Source organism: Anguilla anguilla, chromosome 4 (genome assembly GCF_013347855.1).
Source record: "Anguilla anguilla isolate fAngAng1 chromosome 4, fAngAng1.pri, whole genome shotgun sequence".
In the NCBI taxonomy this organism is placed as follows: domain Eukaryota; kingdom Metazoa; phylum Chordata; class Actinopteri; order Anguilliformes; family Anguillidae; genus Anguilla; species Anguilla anguilla.
Genome location: NC_049204.1, coordinates 54,345,839 through 54,363,110, shown reverse-complemented (window position 1 = coordinate 54,363,110; position 17,272 = coordinate 54,345,839). Strand labels below are relative to the sequence as shown.

Below are 17,272 nucleotides of genomic sequence, written 5' to 3'. Positions count from 1 at the left end.
TACATTCCAAAACTTCAATATAAACTGCATTTTAATTTTGGCATTGTTAATCCTCAATAGCTATGCCAGGCAATCAGGAAGTTCAGCAGTTTTCATCAAAAAGGTGAAGGTGACAGCAATGTAAAAAACACTTGAATACAGATTTGATGTCCTTATTCAAAACTGTATGGCTACCTTCCCTTTGGCCAAATAAAATTCTATATTTTTTCTTTAATTTTTTTATAAATATTTTAAACTACCTCCTTTTTGTTACACTTTTGTATATTAAGTTAGACATTAAAAAGCTGTGTGAAAGACTAATGTAATTTAGAGGGGCTTGGTGAGAGTTACAAACCAGCTGCTTGTTGGGGACCCATTGCTTTAGACATTATAAATAATTTTTTTCTCTAGGAGTAATTTATGTTTAGGGAACCGCCTAGCCCATTTGCCTCTCCTATGTCATTTCTTAACACATAGTGGTAAATTTTTCTCTGGAACTAATACAGTCATCAATGAGCATACTAGGGTTAGTCACTATTCAAGACTAACCCTGGTGCAAAGGGCTAAAATCCATCCCGCATGTATGCATGGTTGAGCGTCACCATTGCAGCAAACTAGCCTGGAACAGAACCAAACCACACTAACCACAGTAGAGTCCATTTGGGAGGGAGGAGGACCATGTTCTAATTTGAGATCAGCAGCTCAAAATCAACTGCAGTACAACTAAAACGTACAGTATGACTTGAAGGCCATCGCTTCAGTGATCCAGAACTTCAATTCTTTTAATCAGTCTGCATCATCATTTACAGCATTCACTGAATGTACATGTGAGGCAGGGCCCCAATATTACATGCAGAAGAGGTAAACAAACAAACTGAAGGGGCAATTATTGCTCCACATTGTTGCCATGGTTCCCTTTCAGGACTTCTTCCAGAAGTTTGTTTGAGTGGTGTGGAGGGTTTTGGAGCCACTGTGCACGCTAGCAGTGTACCCGGGCAAGTAAACACTGTGGTTGCTTGTGCACAACGTTTGTTGAGTGCCATCAACACAAGCAGCATGGCTATTTTAAGTTCAATTGTTTCTCATGTCTTTTAAGTGGCTTCATAAACTTGTCTAGAAAAAAATAGTATGATCCTACAAGGACAAGAAAAATATCAAAAACGCTTTGTGAATGCCAGTTTGCTGGCTTCACATTTTACTACTGCTTGTAAGCTATGGTTAAAAAAAAAACTGTTTACCATTTAATATATACGGAATGCTACTTTTCTCACACATTTCCCACATTAGACATTTCTCCTGAATAAGAAATGTTAATAAACATGGTACTGCGTAAATATTCCATTAGATACATAAAACAAGTTCAATTTATATTTTAATCATACTTGAAAATGCAGTCAAATTACACAGCAAACAGCTTTCATGTTTCTAGTGCTACAGCAATGGGAAAATCAATCAATCACAGTATATTTATTATGAAGTGTGTTGCTAGGGTATGTGTGGAAGAGGAGATCAGGTGTTACATGCCCGCAGTAGAGTGAAAAAACACTCAACAACTCAGGACAGCTCTCTTTCCAATGGAGCACTTTTATAAATAATATCAAACAAAACAAGCCCTTAACCAGAATCCGTCATCAAATAACACTGGACTACCAAGCCATTTCAATGTCACACCTTTACTATCTGGATCATTACCTTATTTACGGTTCCTTTTGTATCTCACTCATTTACTCATTTCCATTTTTACCAGTTTTAGGAGACAGCAAAACAACTTTGTGAACAAAATATGCAAAAGCTCCATTCTTATATACTGACATGCCGAAAGGCAGCGGTACTGCGTGACGAGTCTACAGCAGGCCTAATGAACCAGCGATTCATTAAGCTGAAATGAAAGATAATGTTCTAAATCGTGACTTACTGGAAGTCCTCTCTGTCCATTAACACCTGGCTCACTGGTCTCTCCTTTCTCACCCTGAAACAAAATAGAACAGATATCACCATTTTAAATGTACTGCAATATTCTTACAGCTGGTTTCACACACAGATTAAGCTTCATCTTTTCTGCATTTGTTTATTAAGTATAAATATGTTTTTGTTTTTTTTATTGAACGGGGTCTACAGTATAAAACGGGCCTAGATCAATACCTAGATCAATCACTGATATGGAGGAAAATACCCTTACATTTACTCTGTTTTATAAATGCTATAAATGCTTAGATATCAAAACATAGACCTAAACTTTTTAAAAATCAAAAGTTTAAGATGGCTAGAAAAAGACTGCATCTGTTGGCATCATAAAACATCACTGAAATGAAAAGTGGGCTCGTAAATCTCAATTGAGCTTAATGTTTACTTTAGCCATGTTCAAGACTGAAATAATGCTCAGGCACGCTGTTAATCTGAGGTAATGCACGTCATTTCATATCTTTTTATGTGGAAGAATTAGATCCACCTTCCCTCCTCACCTCAAAACAAAATTCATGAAGCAGGAATTAAGCACCACATTAATCAAGTGTTTATGGTGACGATGAGAAGCAGATGCTCGTTCAGTAACAGTGGAGAATGCAGATGGACTTCAATTATATTGTTAGTGTGCTAAGCGATTTCCCAGAAAGCAGTCTTTTATATCTAAAGACTTGGACATCTATTGGAGAAGTTTTAAAGAGGAGAATGAACTAATATGATCCCCAGGGACAAATCCTTGTTATCCAGGGACCTAACACTTGTTTTATCAAAAATGGCAAATACCCCATCATTACTTTTCCTTATATTATCCATTCATACAACTGGATTTTAAGTACAGTACACTATTCAAGGATGGATTTCAAAAAGTCTGGATTTCAAAAAGTCAAGCTTTTGCGTGCAGGTCAACATTTATAAGTGCTATGCTGTTCTGTAGATCTTTTTTAGATCACAGACCTTGCTGTAATGAAGGATACCAGTTCTGTTACCATTTTTTATTTTGAAAATGGATTGGCGGTGTAAGCAGCTCAAACAAATCATTTGAAGCAGTGGCTCATCACTCTCTGTAAACAGAAGCCTCCTATACTTCACATGTACAACTCCCAGTGCAGAAGGAATGATTAAATATCGTGTAGCTAAATTTTCCCACCACTCCCATAAACATACCCGTTTCAGGTGACATTTCTCTCATTTCTGTGCAAATTCTCAGTGTTAATTCACCAAAGATTTGTCTTAAATGGAAATTTGTGAAATAAACATGCTTATATATACAATTCCTTTTAACAGTGCTCTGAGAACACAGTCAATTGTAACATAATCATTAAACTGTGTCTTAATAAAATAATCTATAATACAGGTAAATAAATCAAATCACCATTTATAAAATACAAGAATACACATTGAAAAATACTATGACAGACTACAGAATACATGACCTTTTATCATTTAAAAGGAATGAGTGACAGTCAACCGTGAATGTCATGACTATGTAACTAGTGTAGGACTATTAAGCACAACACACACAAACACAATTGTAATGTTTGACTAACCAGCAGAAATTTACAAACATCCAAGTAGATATCTAATCATGCACTCGGTGAGAAAATAGCACAGCAACATACATCTCCACAACATACATCTTGTGTTAAACTCAATTAACAAGATTGGTTAAAAAAAATTGGATGACATAATGGATGTTATCTACATATGAATTATAAGAAAGGGAAAGTTATAATCTGCCAAATTACAAGCCAGCAGTTATATATACATTCGACCCATTGGCGTCCTATTTTGGTGGACAAATCCTTTTCATGATTGAAAAGTTCTAACAGTCTTTGTTGTCAGTACTGTTTAGGAACAGCGCTGTGAACTGTACTCTAATTTGCACACACAATATGTAATTTCCCGAATGTCAGCTGAGAAATTGAGACCATCAAAGCCTTTTTTTTTATATCATGAACAGTCTGACATTGTTCTCATACTGACAGAGCAAATGTCAACGCTATGAACTGCATTTTTCTTTTGTAACCACTTACATATTGCTTACCATAATTTTAAAAGATCTTCAGAGGATTCATTGCATGCACTTGAACTTGCTCGGAAGTGGATTTGTCAGTATTTATTCAATTGCAATGAATATGTAAGCTTCAATACACACAGGCTTCATATGAGAAAACTATTTTCTGAATGTGGCAGAGAAAGAAACAGATAAGGTTTCTTAGTCAAATGAAGTTAACATTTATCTTAATGTGGGCGTATTATGCCGTGACCGTTCAGTACCATCTGGTTTTATTGTTTTAAGTGTGGGCTACGGAAGCAGAGGCTGCAGTAATACAGGGATTTTTTTTTTGTTGCCACTGAGTGTGTGATGGAGTTGAACGGCTCTTCTGCTCTCTTTCACAAACACACTAGGCATTTCTGTATTATATTTAACCTAACTGACGACTGTAATGGCTTTAACAGACATTAGAATATCTTCAATAGGGTAATAGGTGAATCGAGTCAGGTCATTGTTCTTACACAAAAACAGAGCTCCTCAATTATTTGGGCATACGAACTTACAGAAACACAATTTTATTTGAAATTAAAACAAGACGAATTGTCAATTTAATGTCAAAATTATTTTAAAGAGGGGAATTTCACTTTGTTTTATGAGAGCTTTTGCATATTTTTTTGTCTTGCAGACTTTCTGTATGACAACCATATTAAAACAATGTTTTATAGAGAGTCATGTTATATATCAACATAATGTACTTTGAAGACAAGCAGTCTGGGTAAAATATATGTCATACATGGCAATACTACAGTGTGTTTGCACATGAAGGTGTGCATGTGTGTGTGTGTTTGTGTGTGTGTGTGTGCAGGTGTCTGCGTGCGTGCGTGCGTGTGTGCGTGCGTGTGTGTGTGTTCTGGGGTTCAGTTTACTGTGCTAAGATGAAAAACCTAACCAATAAATCTGTTTTCATTCAGCATGCCACATCAAACCTCTAAGTAATCTAGTCTTCTAGTATCTGCATGAATAAAACGGGGAATGGGAGAAACATAATCACCTATACTTTTATTTGGGTGGTGTTGTTTGCTCTGTCATCTTGTTTAAAATTGAGTGAAGATATGTATTCCCTGAACAGCTGAAGTTCTATGGTACAAATAAATACTGTCAATGCATTACCTGAGCATGCACATGCTATAGTTCCTGGAATGCTACACAGATATGAGGGGTGTGTATAGCTTCCAGCTGCAGATGGATGATGAGAGAGATACAGTGAATTTGTAAACAGTGGCAAGCTGGATAAAAAAATATACAATGACCTGGTCAGAGAGCAAGACTGGAAAAACTATACAATGCATGCTCATTATTAAACTATGCCTGCTCCGATCTGGAAAAAAAAAAAAAAAAAAACACCAATTTGAACTTAATCTGTACTGTTGTTTTCCATTTTCCTTTTTAATGAGTTTCTTCATTGTGCACTGCTATTTTTCTGCTCTTACAGAAGCCTCTTTCTGGGAGGATCTGTGCCTGCTGGGGCATCTGTGTTTGTCCATGCAAAGTAAGACTCTGCCTTCAGTGACTCTCAGAGTCACAAGGGCACAGAATCACTGATCCTATAAACAGCGGGCTGTGAGACAGACCGTAAAAATGTGGCTGCCCTAACAGCCTATTCAGGCTTGCACAAAGCATGTTTTTCTGAGAATTTCCTCATAAACTCAGAGGATAATAAGCATGCGTGGATTTGGATGTCTAGGAAATTGTAGGACAAATTGGGAGAGAACATGACGAGTGCTGCAACTTCATCCCTAGTCCTATTGAGAGCACCGAAATAAAGGTACTTCCACTGGGACCAGTGTTTTAATTTGCAGAAATAGCTTCCTGTCATTGATCTTATCTAATTTCCCCGCAATTTCAACGCATCAGTGAGTGAAATAAATGGGCCTGGTCCTGTCATGGTCACTTGCTGATAGACTGTAGCTGTAATGTGGCATTGGTGTACCCAAATCACACACTGCCTGACTGGAGCTCTGTGATAAACACACACATACTTGCTCACACACACACACATGCATGCACACACACACAGACACACACAGACACACACACACACACACACACAAATGCTTCTGCCTCTTGCTCCGCTATGAGCAACTGAATAAGGGAGATGTAATGTAAGCAGATATCCAGAATATCCATTATGGCTTCCAATGTTTTATCTGACCCAGTGTCAACTATTTCTGTGATGCAGTGTTTTAAGAGGTGTTATGTTTTAATTTGTTAGATGGAAAGTGCAATAGGACTTGCAACACAAGATAATTTCTTTAATGAAATATTCCTCCATCAACACAGGAGCTTTAATGAAGTCTATTAAACTTTAAGAAGATGAATGAATTCTAGGTTAACAAAATGAAAGTCATTTAATTAATGCTGAATACCATTTGTATTCAAGCGACTTTGCATTTGTGCAAGCATTTCACACACCCAACCCACACACGCGCGCGCGCACATACACACACACATGCACACAAGCACAGGCCAGCATATACAAACATGCACAGTAATTAGTACATTTTAACCAGTTGGTTTGCCTTGAAAATACATTATACATCATACAATTTTACATCCCTTGGCTCCATCATTACATCCCACAGTTTCTCTTGCCACTGCTATGCTTTGAAGAAAGCATCTCAGCTTGGCTGACTGACATCTCCCATTGGATGTACTGCCACCACCTCAAACCCAACCTTCCAGGAAAAATACGCTCACTACAATATGTGTCCATCATTTCAGTTGCCCAACTGGCAAAGTTTTTGAAGGACCTGATAATGACTATTTGTAACATGTAACATATATTCATACAAAAGTTATAACATGCAAATTGTAGGACTGATATTAAAACTTGCTTTTAATCACTATTGGGCCAATGCACAAAATGAGCCCTTATTTCAGCAACTGAAAATATTAGCATAATTTTATTCATTTTTCCAGCCACAATATAACAATTCTCTTGTTGCCTTCTGTCTTTTGCACACCTGAACTCATATAAGGAGCTTCATTTACAAGAGTTCACCTCCTGAAATAAATGTACCTGAAAATTAGTTGAAATGAACAAAGCCAACAAAGAAACTATGCTGAAAGGGGTATTGTTAGTGAATGCTTTTGTTTCCATTCTGCAGCTGCTTTCATTTTTGGAGGGCTTTTTGTTTTGTTATGAAATTTGATCCACTTTGGTAGTCAGTGCACCAACACAGGCCGTAGCCTACATAGTACAACTCATTTATAAAAGCAGTTATCCAAATTAGCTGTCACTGGGCTAATTTATCAATACAAAGAGTGGAAGTTGCAGCAGATTTCCAGCAGTTCTACCACTTTGAAACTTTATCTTGTCTGATTGTCTTCTTCATCTCAATGCAAATATCTGAGGCTAAATTAGCTGACCTTGTTACTACTTTTAAGGGAATACCAGACATTTCTAGAACTAGTGTTTGATAACTAGTATGAGGCAGTCTTCCCACAGGACAAAGTAAATCTGATGTCCAAGTTCATGCACAAGGCCCTAGGACATCATGTTCTAGACATCCCTCACAGGTTTAGAGCAGAAGTGTTAACCATGTGTTATTCTCAAGCACACAACCTGGCTCTACCTTTCCAAACCTATTCCCTATGATGTATTGGCTACACATATATTTTGACCCCCTGTGCATCCTGGAACACTGCTAAACAGAATAAATAAGTGAGTAATAAGTAATGACATAAATAATGACTTACTTCAACTAAATCCCAGAAAGAATGAATTCTCCTCGGTGAAAGTACCAGCAATTAAGTCTAGATACTGTATAGCCATGATTGAAATGTGCTGCAACACATTTGCTGTTAATTTATCATTCACCATTACAATTGTTTGGTCATTTAAATATTATTAACATGAAATGTGTGAAAGCATGTTTTCATGACATACCTGTAATGAAATTAGATTATATTTGAGGCAGATAAATCTAGTGACAGGCTATACAATAACTGTTCTAATAATAAGGATGCCAGTGAGTGAGTGGGTCTTGTTACATTGACGGAGCAAGAGAGGAAGATCCTTGAATGTCTGTTTCACAACAACTGTAGGTCTATAAATATAACAACTGAATGGTCCCTGTAACTGTTACAAAATGGCACTTCCTCTCCACTCTTATTTAAAAAAGCAGTATGTCAGGCCTGGCTGATGGGGAATGCATTTGGACTGTTCTTAACATAATCTTGTAATCTCTTGTTAAATACTTTGATTATGTCCAAACACAATACATACACAGTGTAAAGTAAAATAATGAGGATATTAGCTAAAACCATTTTGTTTTTAATTTCCTCCTTTCATCTGCCGGTACAGTCCATAATCCAAACAATTCTCTATGACGAGTGGTTGCACAGATTATGCATAACCAGGACAGGACAGGGGCACCTGCTCTCTGTAAACATTCTGCAGGACTCAGCATGTGTTTCATAATAAAGGCACAGGGTTTTATTGCCACTGAGTTTGTGTTCAACCCACGCAGTTGGATTGCTTTTAAAGACTTCACACCACATCTGTGTAAGAACAGAAAGCAGGAGGAGAGCCAGCCGGAGCAGACACTTTGGGGTTGGAGAACGCACAAAGACACATGTCCTTATTTCCCCATAACAGCAGAAACAGAAATAATCCCCACACTCTGTGAGTGTGGATTGCAGGACTATGTAATTTAACATTTATGCGTCCTAAATTTGACTACAAATGTCTGACCTTTATAATCATTTTTTTTATATTAGTTCTGGTAACCATTGCATGTCTTTTAGATTCACATTGTGCACCTACAATAGCATTTGAGAATTTAAGAACTGACAGGGATTTTTGTGTCAACAAAAAGTTGCTACGGTAAATGTAAGACTTTTAGCTACAGAGACAATTAAATTAATCCAAGGGAGGAATTCAATCTAACTACAATGGCACTTGAGTCAATAATTTGAATGAATTATTTCAAGTAAGGATTACGTATTTGCCCTTTCCTTTTTTCCCAGTACCATGTGTTCTCACAAATAATCAAACTTGTACCTCAGAGTTAATGAAAAAGTGGAATTGAGGTTAGAATGTCCTCCCTTCTACTTCAAGATGTTTGGCCTTTATGACACCATTGGACATAACATTAATGCGGAATAATGTAAGTGTGATATTGCGCTGCCTAGATAGGAAATGTTCTAGTTCAACTATGCGTAAAATTAATAAAGGGCAAAAAACTGCTCCATGCACCTTACTTATTATTCACAGGATTTCTAATGCAAATTCAGTCTGGTATTTAACAGGAAATGTGAGGCTTTTGTGCCTAATAAGTACCGCTCACTTTCCATGACCTTGTTAGCCAGCTACAAACTACAGTAATTTTCTTGGAATGCATATTAGCTTTAAAATCGGTGCATTGCTCAAGGAAGCAGGGGATTACATGCAGCCTACCTTCTGTCCCACTGGTCCAGTAGACCCATCTTTACCAGGAACTCCCGGATTCCCCTGCGTGAAAAAACAGATTTCTTCAGAACAAATCAGTTGTAGAGTAGAGTAGCTGAACACCAAATCTTTATCTATTCCACATGCCAAATCAAGTGCAATTCCCGCAATTAGGCTGCCACCCCCATGTGCACAAAATGGCAGGAGTGAACAGTTGATTGAAAAAACAGACCTGCTTCAACTGTATTGGAATGCAGATCAAATAAAACTTGTACATATGCTCTCAGAGAGCAGCAGGGCTTCTGCTGTCAGATTTATGAGAGTATCCACAAAGTAACATAATCTGCTTTAATTTAACTCTATCAGACTTTATATGAATCCAAACCAGGTTAAAATTGATTCTATCAAACTGATTTGACATACTACTCTTAAACAATGAAAGATATTATGTAGTGACAGATGATCTGGAATGGTCAGTCAAGGGCCTGGAAGTACCTTTGCCTGAACACATCCCCCACTTACACACAACATTAAGCCACCAGCGTAAGCGGCGCGTAAAATTAAACATGATTCTGTAATGTCACACAGCTGAAACTGCTTAGTGGGATGTGAAAGAAATCCAGCTCCTGGACCATTCAGTAAGATCAACTGAGCCATGGCCATGTTTAAAAGAGCCACCACCTCCAATGGCCACAGGCCATCTCATTGATAATTCTCTTTCACTCTTACTGGACTTCAGAATGAAGTTATAGCAGTAAATTAAACAAACACAAATCCAGGGCAAAATATATTAAGCAATATAGCCATCATTATGAGCAACAACTAAGCGTCTTCTTACCATTGGTCCAGACTGACCAGGAAGTCCCGGCTCTCCCTTCTCACCCTGACTTCCCTAAGAGCAATAGCAAACAAGATTTCCATGAAATATTTCTTCTGTCAAGTACAATACATTTTAAATTGCCAACCAATTGAGAATGATCTTCAAACAGAAGCTTATTAATGGAAGGTATGTTTCACTTTTACCTTTTTCCCTGGCATTCCCATTGTGCCCAGATTTAATTGTGAAGCATCTGGTCCCTTGAGTGAAATAAGACAGCATTTAAAAAAAGAAATAGTCAGATGTAAAATAGGCAGAAAGATGTGCTTTTGGTGTGAATTGTGTTCATTAGCACCATGACTAATGTGCTCGTATAGCATAGTAGGTTTATCTGCTTTATCATATACGTATGCTGTAAGATTTGTGAATCAATAAAGATCATGAGCTAAGGAAGAGCACAGAGGTTTGGAGAAGCTACTTCTAAGCCTTACCTGTGGACCTGGAGGCCCTGGTTTCCCTGGCAGGCCCTGCTCTCCTCTGTCACCCTGTATAGAGACCAGACCAGGTCAGGGAATAAATCAGACAGGATATCCACATCCTCATACAATATGTTATGAAAGAGACAGCTTACTTTACTGCCCTTTAGGCCTGGATCTCCTTTGGGCCCAGTAAGGCCTGCTTCTCCCTGAATAACAGGCAAACAACAAAAGGCATTTAGATTTTTTTGTTACATGCATTTGTCTAGCAGAAATCATTTTACAAGATGACTCACACAGCATGTTTTGCATAGCATACCACCAAAATGTACATCTGGACATTTGCTGACATAATTCCTTACAGTGGTAGTGCCCCACCTATGAAGTTAATCCCATTCGCCCAGCATTTTTGTGCTCCTTAGCTCAGTTGAGTTTTTCAATAGAACGTTTGTCAAGTCTGCCCATCTTTAGAGGTAGACACTGCAACATTATCACCTTTTCCCCTTGCAGCCCAGCGTCTCCTGTCATTCCAGGTTCACCTCGAATTCCCTTTGAGAAAACAATTAACAGTCATGCATTTGCAGAGAAAAAATACACATCCGACATGCTTCTGACCTTGTTGGATACAATGATGGAAAGACCAACCCCTGTGGTCCTCTTGTGCTCTGACTTTGCCTCTCAAATTGCTTGTTTGTGTTCACTTTCAAAGAATGCGATCTCACAGATAAGGCTACATTAAGTATCTTATCTAACAGGATATCTCTTTCCAAAGATCTTTCAGAAGAATATCTAAAAGTGGGTAGATTATATGGGTATTTGTGAAGCCAAAGGTATCGGAAAGCCAAAAAAAAGGTTTTCTGATTTATTTGTATAATATGTGGTCCTGAAGTCAAATTAGTTACTGTTGTTTAAATACGTATGTTACATTTATGCTTATCTTTATGCTTAATTGTCAAGAAACTGTGTATCCTGTTACTTAAATCCTTTTTTCCCCATGGAATAGAATCAGAAATAACTTGTAGAGCTAGTCTATTGTGTGTTCCAGAGGCTAATAAGGTGCTGTTTTAATTTAAAAATATATGGTACTTCATAAATAAGAGTGTATTGTCGTAAATTGACTGGACAATGAAGTCTATGTCTACTTAAAAACAATATGTTCTTTATTAAAGATCAAGGAGACAGTGACAAGTACTCACAGGCTTACCATCAGGGCCTGGAGGTCCAACCTTCCCACTCTCACCCCGGAAGCCCTACGGAGTACAGACACATGCCGAAGCATTGACCAGTGAGAGCTCATTAACAACGAGAACTCAGTTCACCTCCTTAATCAATTCAGTATCAACGAGGCAGAAAAGAAGACAAGAATTCCCTTCAATGTCAAGTTTAATGAATGAGATACAATTACAGAGATGGCTGCATACTTTATATTACTGTGGGACCATGTCTCTGTCAGAATAGTTGTTTAATGTTGTGTATAAATTATTTTTTTCTCCGATTGACAATTAAGCCTTTTGCAGTAAGATTTGTACCAAAATCTCCGGGATTGAATATAACCGCATTTTGTGATGTATTTTAAAATGGTGTTTCAAAAGTTGTGCAACATCAAAAGTAACGCATGCTAACAAGTGCATTTATATTAAATCTGAGCCAGAAACCAGAAACGTGTTGCATACAGTTTTATGTTGACTGGATTAAATACTAGACTCCATTATTGGCTAATATTTCCACTACTTCCACTAGCTTTTAAAAGGGAGGGAGAAAGCGTTATGTACCTTTGGTCCAGGGAGACCAGGAGGTCCCGGCTTGCCTTCAGGACAGTCACAGTCCTCCACGCTGGGTTCCCGGTCCAGTGGGCACTGAAGAAGAAATCGCTGTCAGAACACTGGTTCTCTTTCATTGACACTGAATCTGCGAATGGAAAATGATCACATACTTACCCTTTCATCATCCTGTTTAAAAAAGAAAATAGCAAAATTAGAAATAAATATGTTTTTATTTCTTGATCCATAGTAGTACTTGAGTTTGCTACAGACAAATCTGATTTCTTAAAATTCCATCTGATGAGGGAACGGACTCAAGAATCTTTTGTATTTTTTTGTAAAATTATTACAGGCCTTTAAAATAGCAAATGGCAACAAAAAGAAAAATAAAAGCCAGACTTACCACTGAATAAATTTCACATGCTGTTTCTCTCTCACTTTGCTGAGGGTCACAGTATAGCCTCAGCTTTTGTAACTCAATCTAAGTAACAGTGAGTAAAATGAGAAAACACCAGTAAATATTTTATTATTCTCCAGAAATGTTCAGCCAGTTTTTGTACTGATGCTACGTGGAAACATTGCAACTAGGACAATGGTTGGACAGATGATTTCATTATTTGACAAAACTGGCTGTTTGCTAAAAGTGCATTTCTATAACACATTTATATCCATATAAAGAAATGCTATTTCTCTCTTTCTGCTCACAGGGACTGTGGTCTCCTTCTTGAATTTCTTGGCGATCTGAGTCTTCCCATTGATATAGATTGGGATGGTCATCTCCAGGATGTGCTTCGCGATCTGTACGTCATCCAGGAAACAGATAACATTCTTGGGCTTCACCAGGAGCTTCAGCTGGTGCCAGTCCTCATTGAAGAGTCTCTGCAACAGTATGCCACAGCACAATCAGAGCAGGCATTCACACTGGAACACACTGGAAAGAGGACTCTCCTGCAGAACAGGGGGTAACAGCCTAACAGGCCGTAATATGAAATCCTGACTGCTCTCCGTATTGTAATGATTAATTGATTCGCACCTGTGTCATTATGACACCTTTGAATATTTTTCAAAATATTTGTAATGTTGTAAATATCTCTAAATGGGGTATTAAGCATTTCAATGCAATAAAAGATTCTATTTCAATACATTTTATTTGAAAGGATTTATTAATGCTAGCTTACCTCCAACCAGTCATGTTCTTTTTTAGAACAACCTAACATGGCTTTTTTGGTGGCTTAAAATCTCCATTGAGATTTCCTGTTTTAAATTATACTGATAAATGGCATGGGAAATGCAGTAAAATCCTGAATGAAGAGATACAGCATTTATCAACCTTGATGCCACTGTTGCTGATGATGACAATCTGTTCCTCATTGATGGTGTGGGTGGTGGTGAAGGTGAGAGACTTTTCTACCCCATTCAGGGTGACTGCAGCCTGATAGATGCCATCTTTGGACAGTATTCTCCACAGGTCAAATTTTACCAGGTTGGTTGGGGCCTTCAACCGAAGGGTGGCTACAAATACATAGGAAGGAGGAAGACCTTCCGGAAAGATTTCCCTGAGTAGACAGAGGCATGCGGGTCCCACACACAAGAAGAGGAAGCAAAGACAAATATCATTAGTGCTGAAGGGTGGCTATTCAGTTTGGTCATAATGAAACTGTTCCATGGAAATACTTATGCAAACAGAACAGTGAAATGGCTCTATAATGAGAATTGTATGGACAAAAAGCAGACCAGCTACACCACAGAGCAGCAAGTTCATAAATAGACAAGATGACTGGATATTATGCATGCTAAACTGCACTGCTAAAACACTTTGACGATGACAGATCCTGTACACAGGAATCTTAGCAACTGCCAGTCTATAACTACCATAATGGTATGTTTAGCCATTTAAAAACCTCTTCTTTGAACATTTGGCATGAAGAGTACTGTTTTAGATGGGGAGTATGACATCGAACATTCCAAGAATTTTATACAGGGTTTACTTCATGTATGTTTAACAGACACCACAAAAAATAACTGAAAACATGTATGGAGTTACTACTGGACTTCAGTATGCATAGTGAAATCTGCTGATCTATTAATGTTTTAAATGTTTGATGTCAATAGTCAAGGTCTGCCAAGTGACATACACAGATATAAAATTGATACATACATCTACTCTATGCAATATATCTAAGTCACACTCACTTCAATCTTACAGCTACCCCCTTTTAAAATAGCAGGAGTTTTTGTGTCTATTTAGTGAAGCATGCTCCCAGGCCACTAAGATAACAATTATACCTAGCCTGCTTCTACATAAAGAATTTCAACTAAGTTTGTCTACAAAATATTTACGACCTGTTTACTTCGAAGGAGTTGTGAGTTTAAACAGGTTATTCCATTATAAACTCATTACTAGAAAGTGAGCAGAACTTCTTTGTGAAGATTCATTGTGATGTCACCCACTTGGTGTTCTCTGTGATATCCACACTAGCACTAAGGAGGTAGGCTTCCTCTGAAACCAGAGAGCCTTGGATCTTCTTGGCCTTCTGGTGCACCTTCATGCCCAGCATCAGCTCAAAACCCTTCTCGTCCCTCGAGGCCACGGGAATCCGAGTTGGGCACACAGACTCTGCAGGAAAACATAGACCACATCAGATTACACCCCATTTGTACTTTCTGCGACATGCGCGTGGTTATGTTTTTATCCAGAGCGCTAAGTAAAGACTGCGAGAGAAGCTGACAATGACAAAACCTTTGCTTCCATTTGTACCTCCGATACCTCCTATTTGTGTTTTGTAGAAGCCTTCCTCTAAAATCTCAGCTGTCACTGACGAAACTGTCAAACAGCAGCATTGCCTCCGGCTACCCTGTGTCCATCCCCACACAGGCCACATCTGTTTCTCACGAGTTGCGTCAAAACCCTTTTTTAATTTGCTCCTTGCCGCTGCCACATGTCTGTGGTTTGGCTGCGGTCCCCGCGTGGCTCTCTCTGCACTGGGTGTGATTCAAATGTGCCGTTAGTCGAGCCATTTCCCTCCACCCTCACCGCGCCCACTGTCAGAGCGGGCCTTGGGCGGGGCGAGCGCCGGCCCTCACCCTCACACAGCTTCTGCTCCATGGCGTCCCGGATGCGGTCCATGGTGGTGTAGTCCTCGGCGTACAGCACGTAGTCCGAGGCGGGCTTGTTGGCGATGGACACCAGTTCCGAGCTGGTGATCTCATTGCCCACGCCCACAGCGAACAGGATGATGTCCTGGGCCTTGGCCTCCACGCTGGCGTCGACCACGTCGTCCTGCGACTTGCCGTCGGTCACCACCACGGCGATGCGGTTCTTGGCGGTGAGGGAGCGCCGAGTGGACGGAAAGACGTGGTCAGTGGCGAACCTGATGGCGCGGCCCGTCTGCGTGTTGCCACCCAGGTAGCCGATGTCCCGGATGGCCTGGACGAGGTCCCGGTTGCTCCGGTGCTCCCCCAACGCGATCTCCAGCCGGGGCGTGTCACTGTACTGGACCACGGCCACCTGCGTGTACTCGGAGCCCACGTCAAAGCCACTGGTGATGTTGATCAGCCAGCGCTTGGCCGTCTCAAAGTCAGCGCTGCCTACACTCCAGGAGCCATCGACGATGTACACCAGGTCATTCATGGCTGTGCTGCATCCTGGAAATAAATACAGCAAACATAAAATAACAGGAAACAGGAAATAAATACAGCAAGCAGGAACTTCAACTAACATGGCAGATAGAGAACTTTTTATAACTACAGCCTTGAATTTAAACTGCTAATAATTTTGTATATTATTATCCTTAGACCGCCTAACATGGCTAATTTCTCCTCTGTAGTAGTATGTATGCTCTTAATAAATCTTATGTATAGACAAACAACTACAGAGAAGCCATTTGAAAACAGCATAGATATTTTTACTTTGCATACATTTGAATTGGTTGTTAATACATGTCTACTATGTTATGTCAATGTGAAATACATTTCCATACCAGCTCGGATATCCTCCTCATCATTTCCTTGTAAACTGGGTAAGATCTGGAACATTACCAGTGGACTTAACAACCACAATTTCATGGTTAAGCAGGTGTCCCAGTCTCCCAAACCTAAAATAAAAACAGTGGCATCAGACATGCAAACTTGGATCATTGCAATGACATGTTCTGATAGGGCTTAAAGATCACATGCAGAACACATAATTTGCTATAGATCACATTGATCAAGGGAAAAAATCATTGGGGGCAAATAAACATGTACCAGTGGCACAAAATACTCAGCAGAACTGTTTTCAACAGCATGCCAGCTATGTAGGACCGAGTGCTTCCATGTTATTGTTTTCCAGATGAAACCTATGACCTCATCACATATTATTCATTGTTCTTCATCAAAAACATGTACATTAAGTACTTCTTGCAGTAATTAGAATGTCATGATATAATGACTAATAACTACTGAAGCTACTATTAAGGAATCATTCACCATAATTTAAACACTGCTGCAGCTTGCAAGAGGTATTCACCATCCAACACACATTTTATAATTGTGTGTTATTCTCTCCAACAGTAAGAATTTTCTCTCTCTTAAATGTGTTGGAGTCAGTAGAGTGAGACATTGGCCAAGATAAGTAGGGCACCATAAAAAATATACACAATAAAGCAATACAAATAAAAAGCCACTTATGGTGTTATATTTACAGCCAAAAACCAAGAACAAAATTGAGCTTTTTCACTTGTCATATACATCAATCCCTTTTTCCCCCTCATTAAAATGTTCTTGGTGAGACTAAGATCTGTGCTGCACCATTAGGCCTGTGGTTGTATTTTATTTTGCATAAGTACAGCA

At 38.9% G+C, this 17,272-nt stretch overlaps 1 protein-coding gene across 1 annotated transcript in view; it reads right to left on the bottom strand.

Moving 5' to 3' along the window:
• The window catches only part of si:dkey-225n22.4 (collagen alpha-1(XXI) chain), a 29,928-nt gene extending 13,448 nt beyond the window's left edge, over positions 1 to 16,480 (bottom strand). Inside the window, exons 1-16 of the mRNA XM_035413218.1 lie at positions 16,423 to 16,480; positions 15,527 to 16,087; positions 14,894 to 15,059; positions 13,773 to 13,998; positions 13,148 to 13,321; positions 12,846 to 12,923; positions 12,620 to 12,631; positions 12,455 to 12,538; positions 11,879 to 11,932; positions 11,178 to 11,231; positions 10,838 to 10,891; positions 10,698 to 10,751; positions 10,413 to 10,466; positions 10,228 to 10,281; positions 9,399 to 9,452; positions 1,895 to 1,948 (exon numbers count right to left, since the gene is read on the bottom strand). Of these exons, the coding sequence (XP_035269109.1) occupies positions 1,895 to 1,948; positions 9,399 to 9,452; positions 10,228 to 10,281; positions 10,413 to 10,466; positions 10,698 to 10,751; positions 10,838 to 10,891; positions 11,178 to 11,231; positions 11,879 to 11,932; positions 12,455 to 12,538; positions 12,620 to 12,631; positions 12,846 to 12,923; positions 13,148 to 13,321; positions 13,773 to 13,998; positions 14,894 to 15,059; positions 15,527 to 16,087; positions 16,423 to 16,477 (1,788 nt within the window). The 5' untranslated portion in view covers positions 16,478 to 16,480. The remainder of the gene's footprint in view (positions 1 to 1,894; positions 1,949 to 9,398; positions 9,453 to 10,227; positions 10,282 to 10,412; positions 10,467 to 10,697; positions 10,752 to 10,837; positions 10,892 to 11,177; positions 11,232 to 11,878; positions 11,933 to 12,454; positions 12,539 to 12,619; positions 12,632 to 12,845; positions 12,924 to 13,147; positions 13,322 to 13,772; positions 13,999 to 14,893; positions 15,060 to 15,526; positions 16,088 to 16,422) is intronic.
• Positions 16,481 to 17,272: the final 792 nt, after the last annotated feature.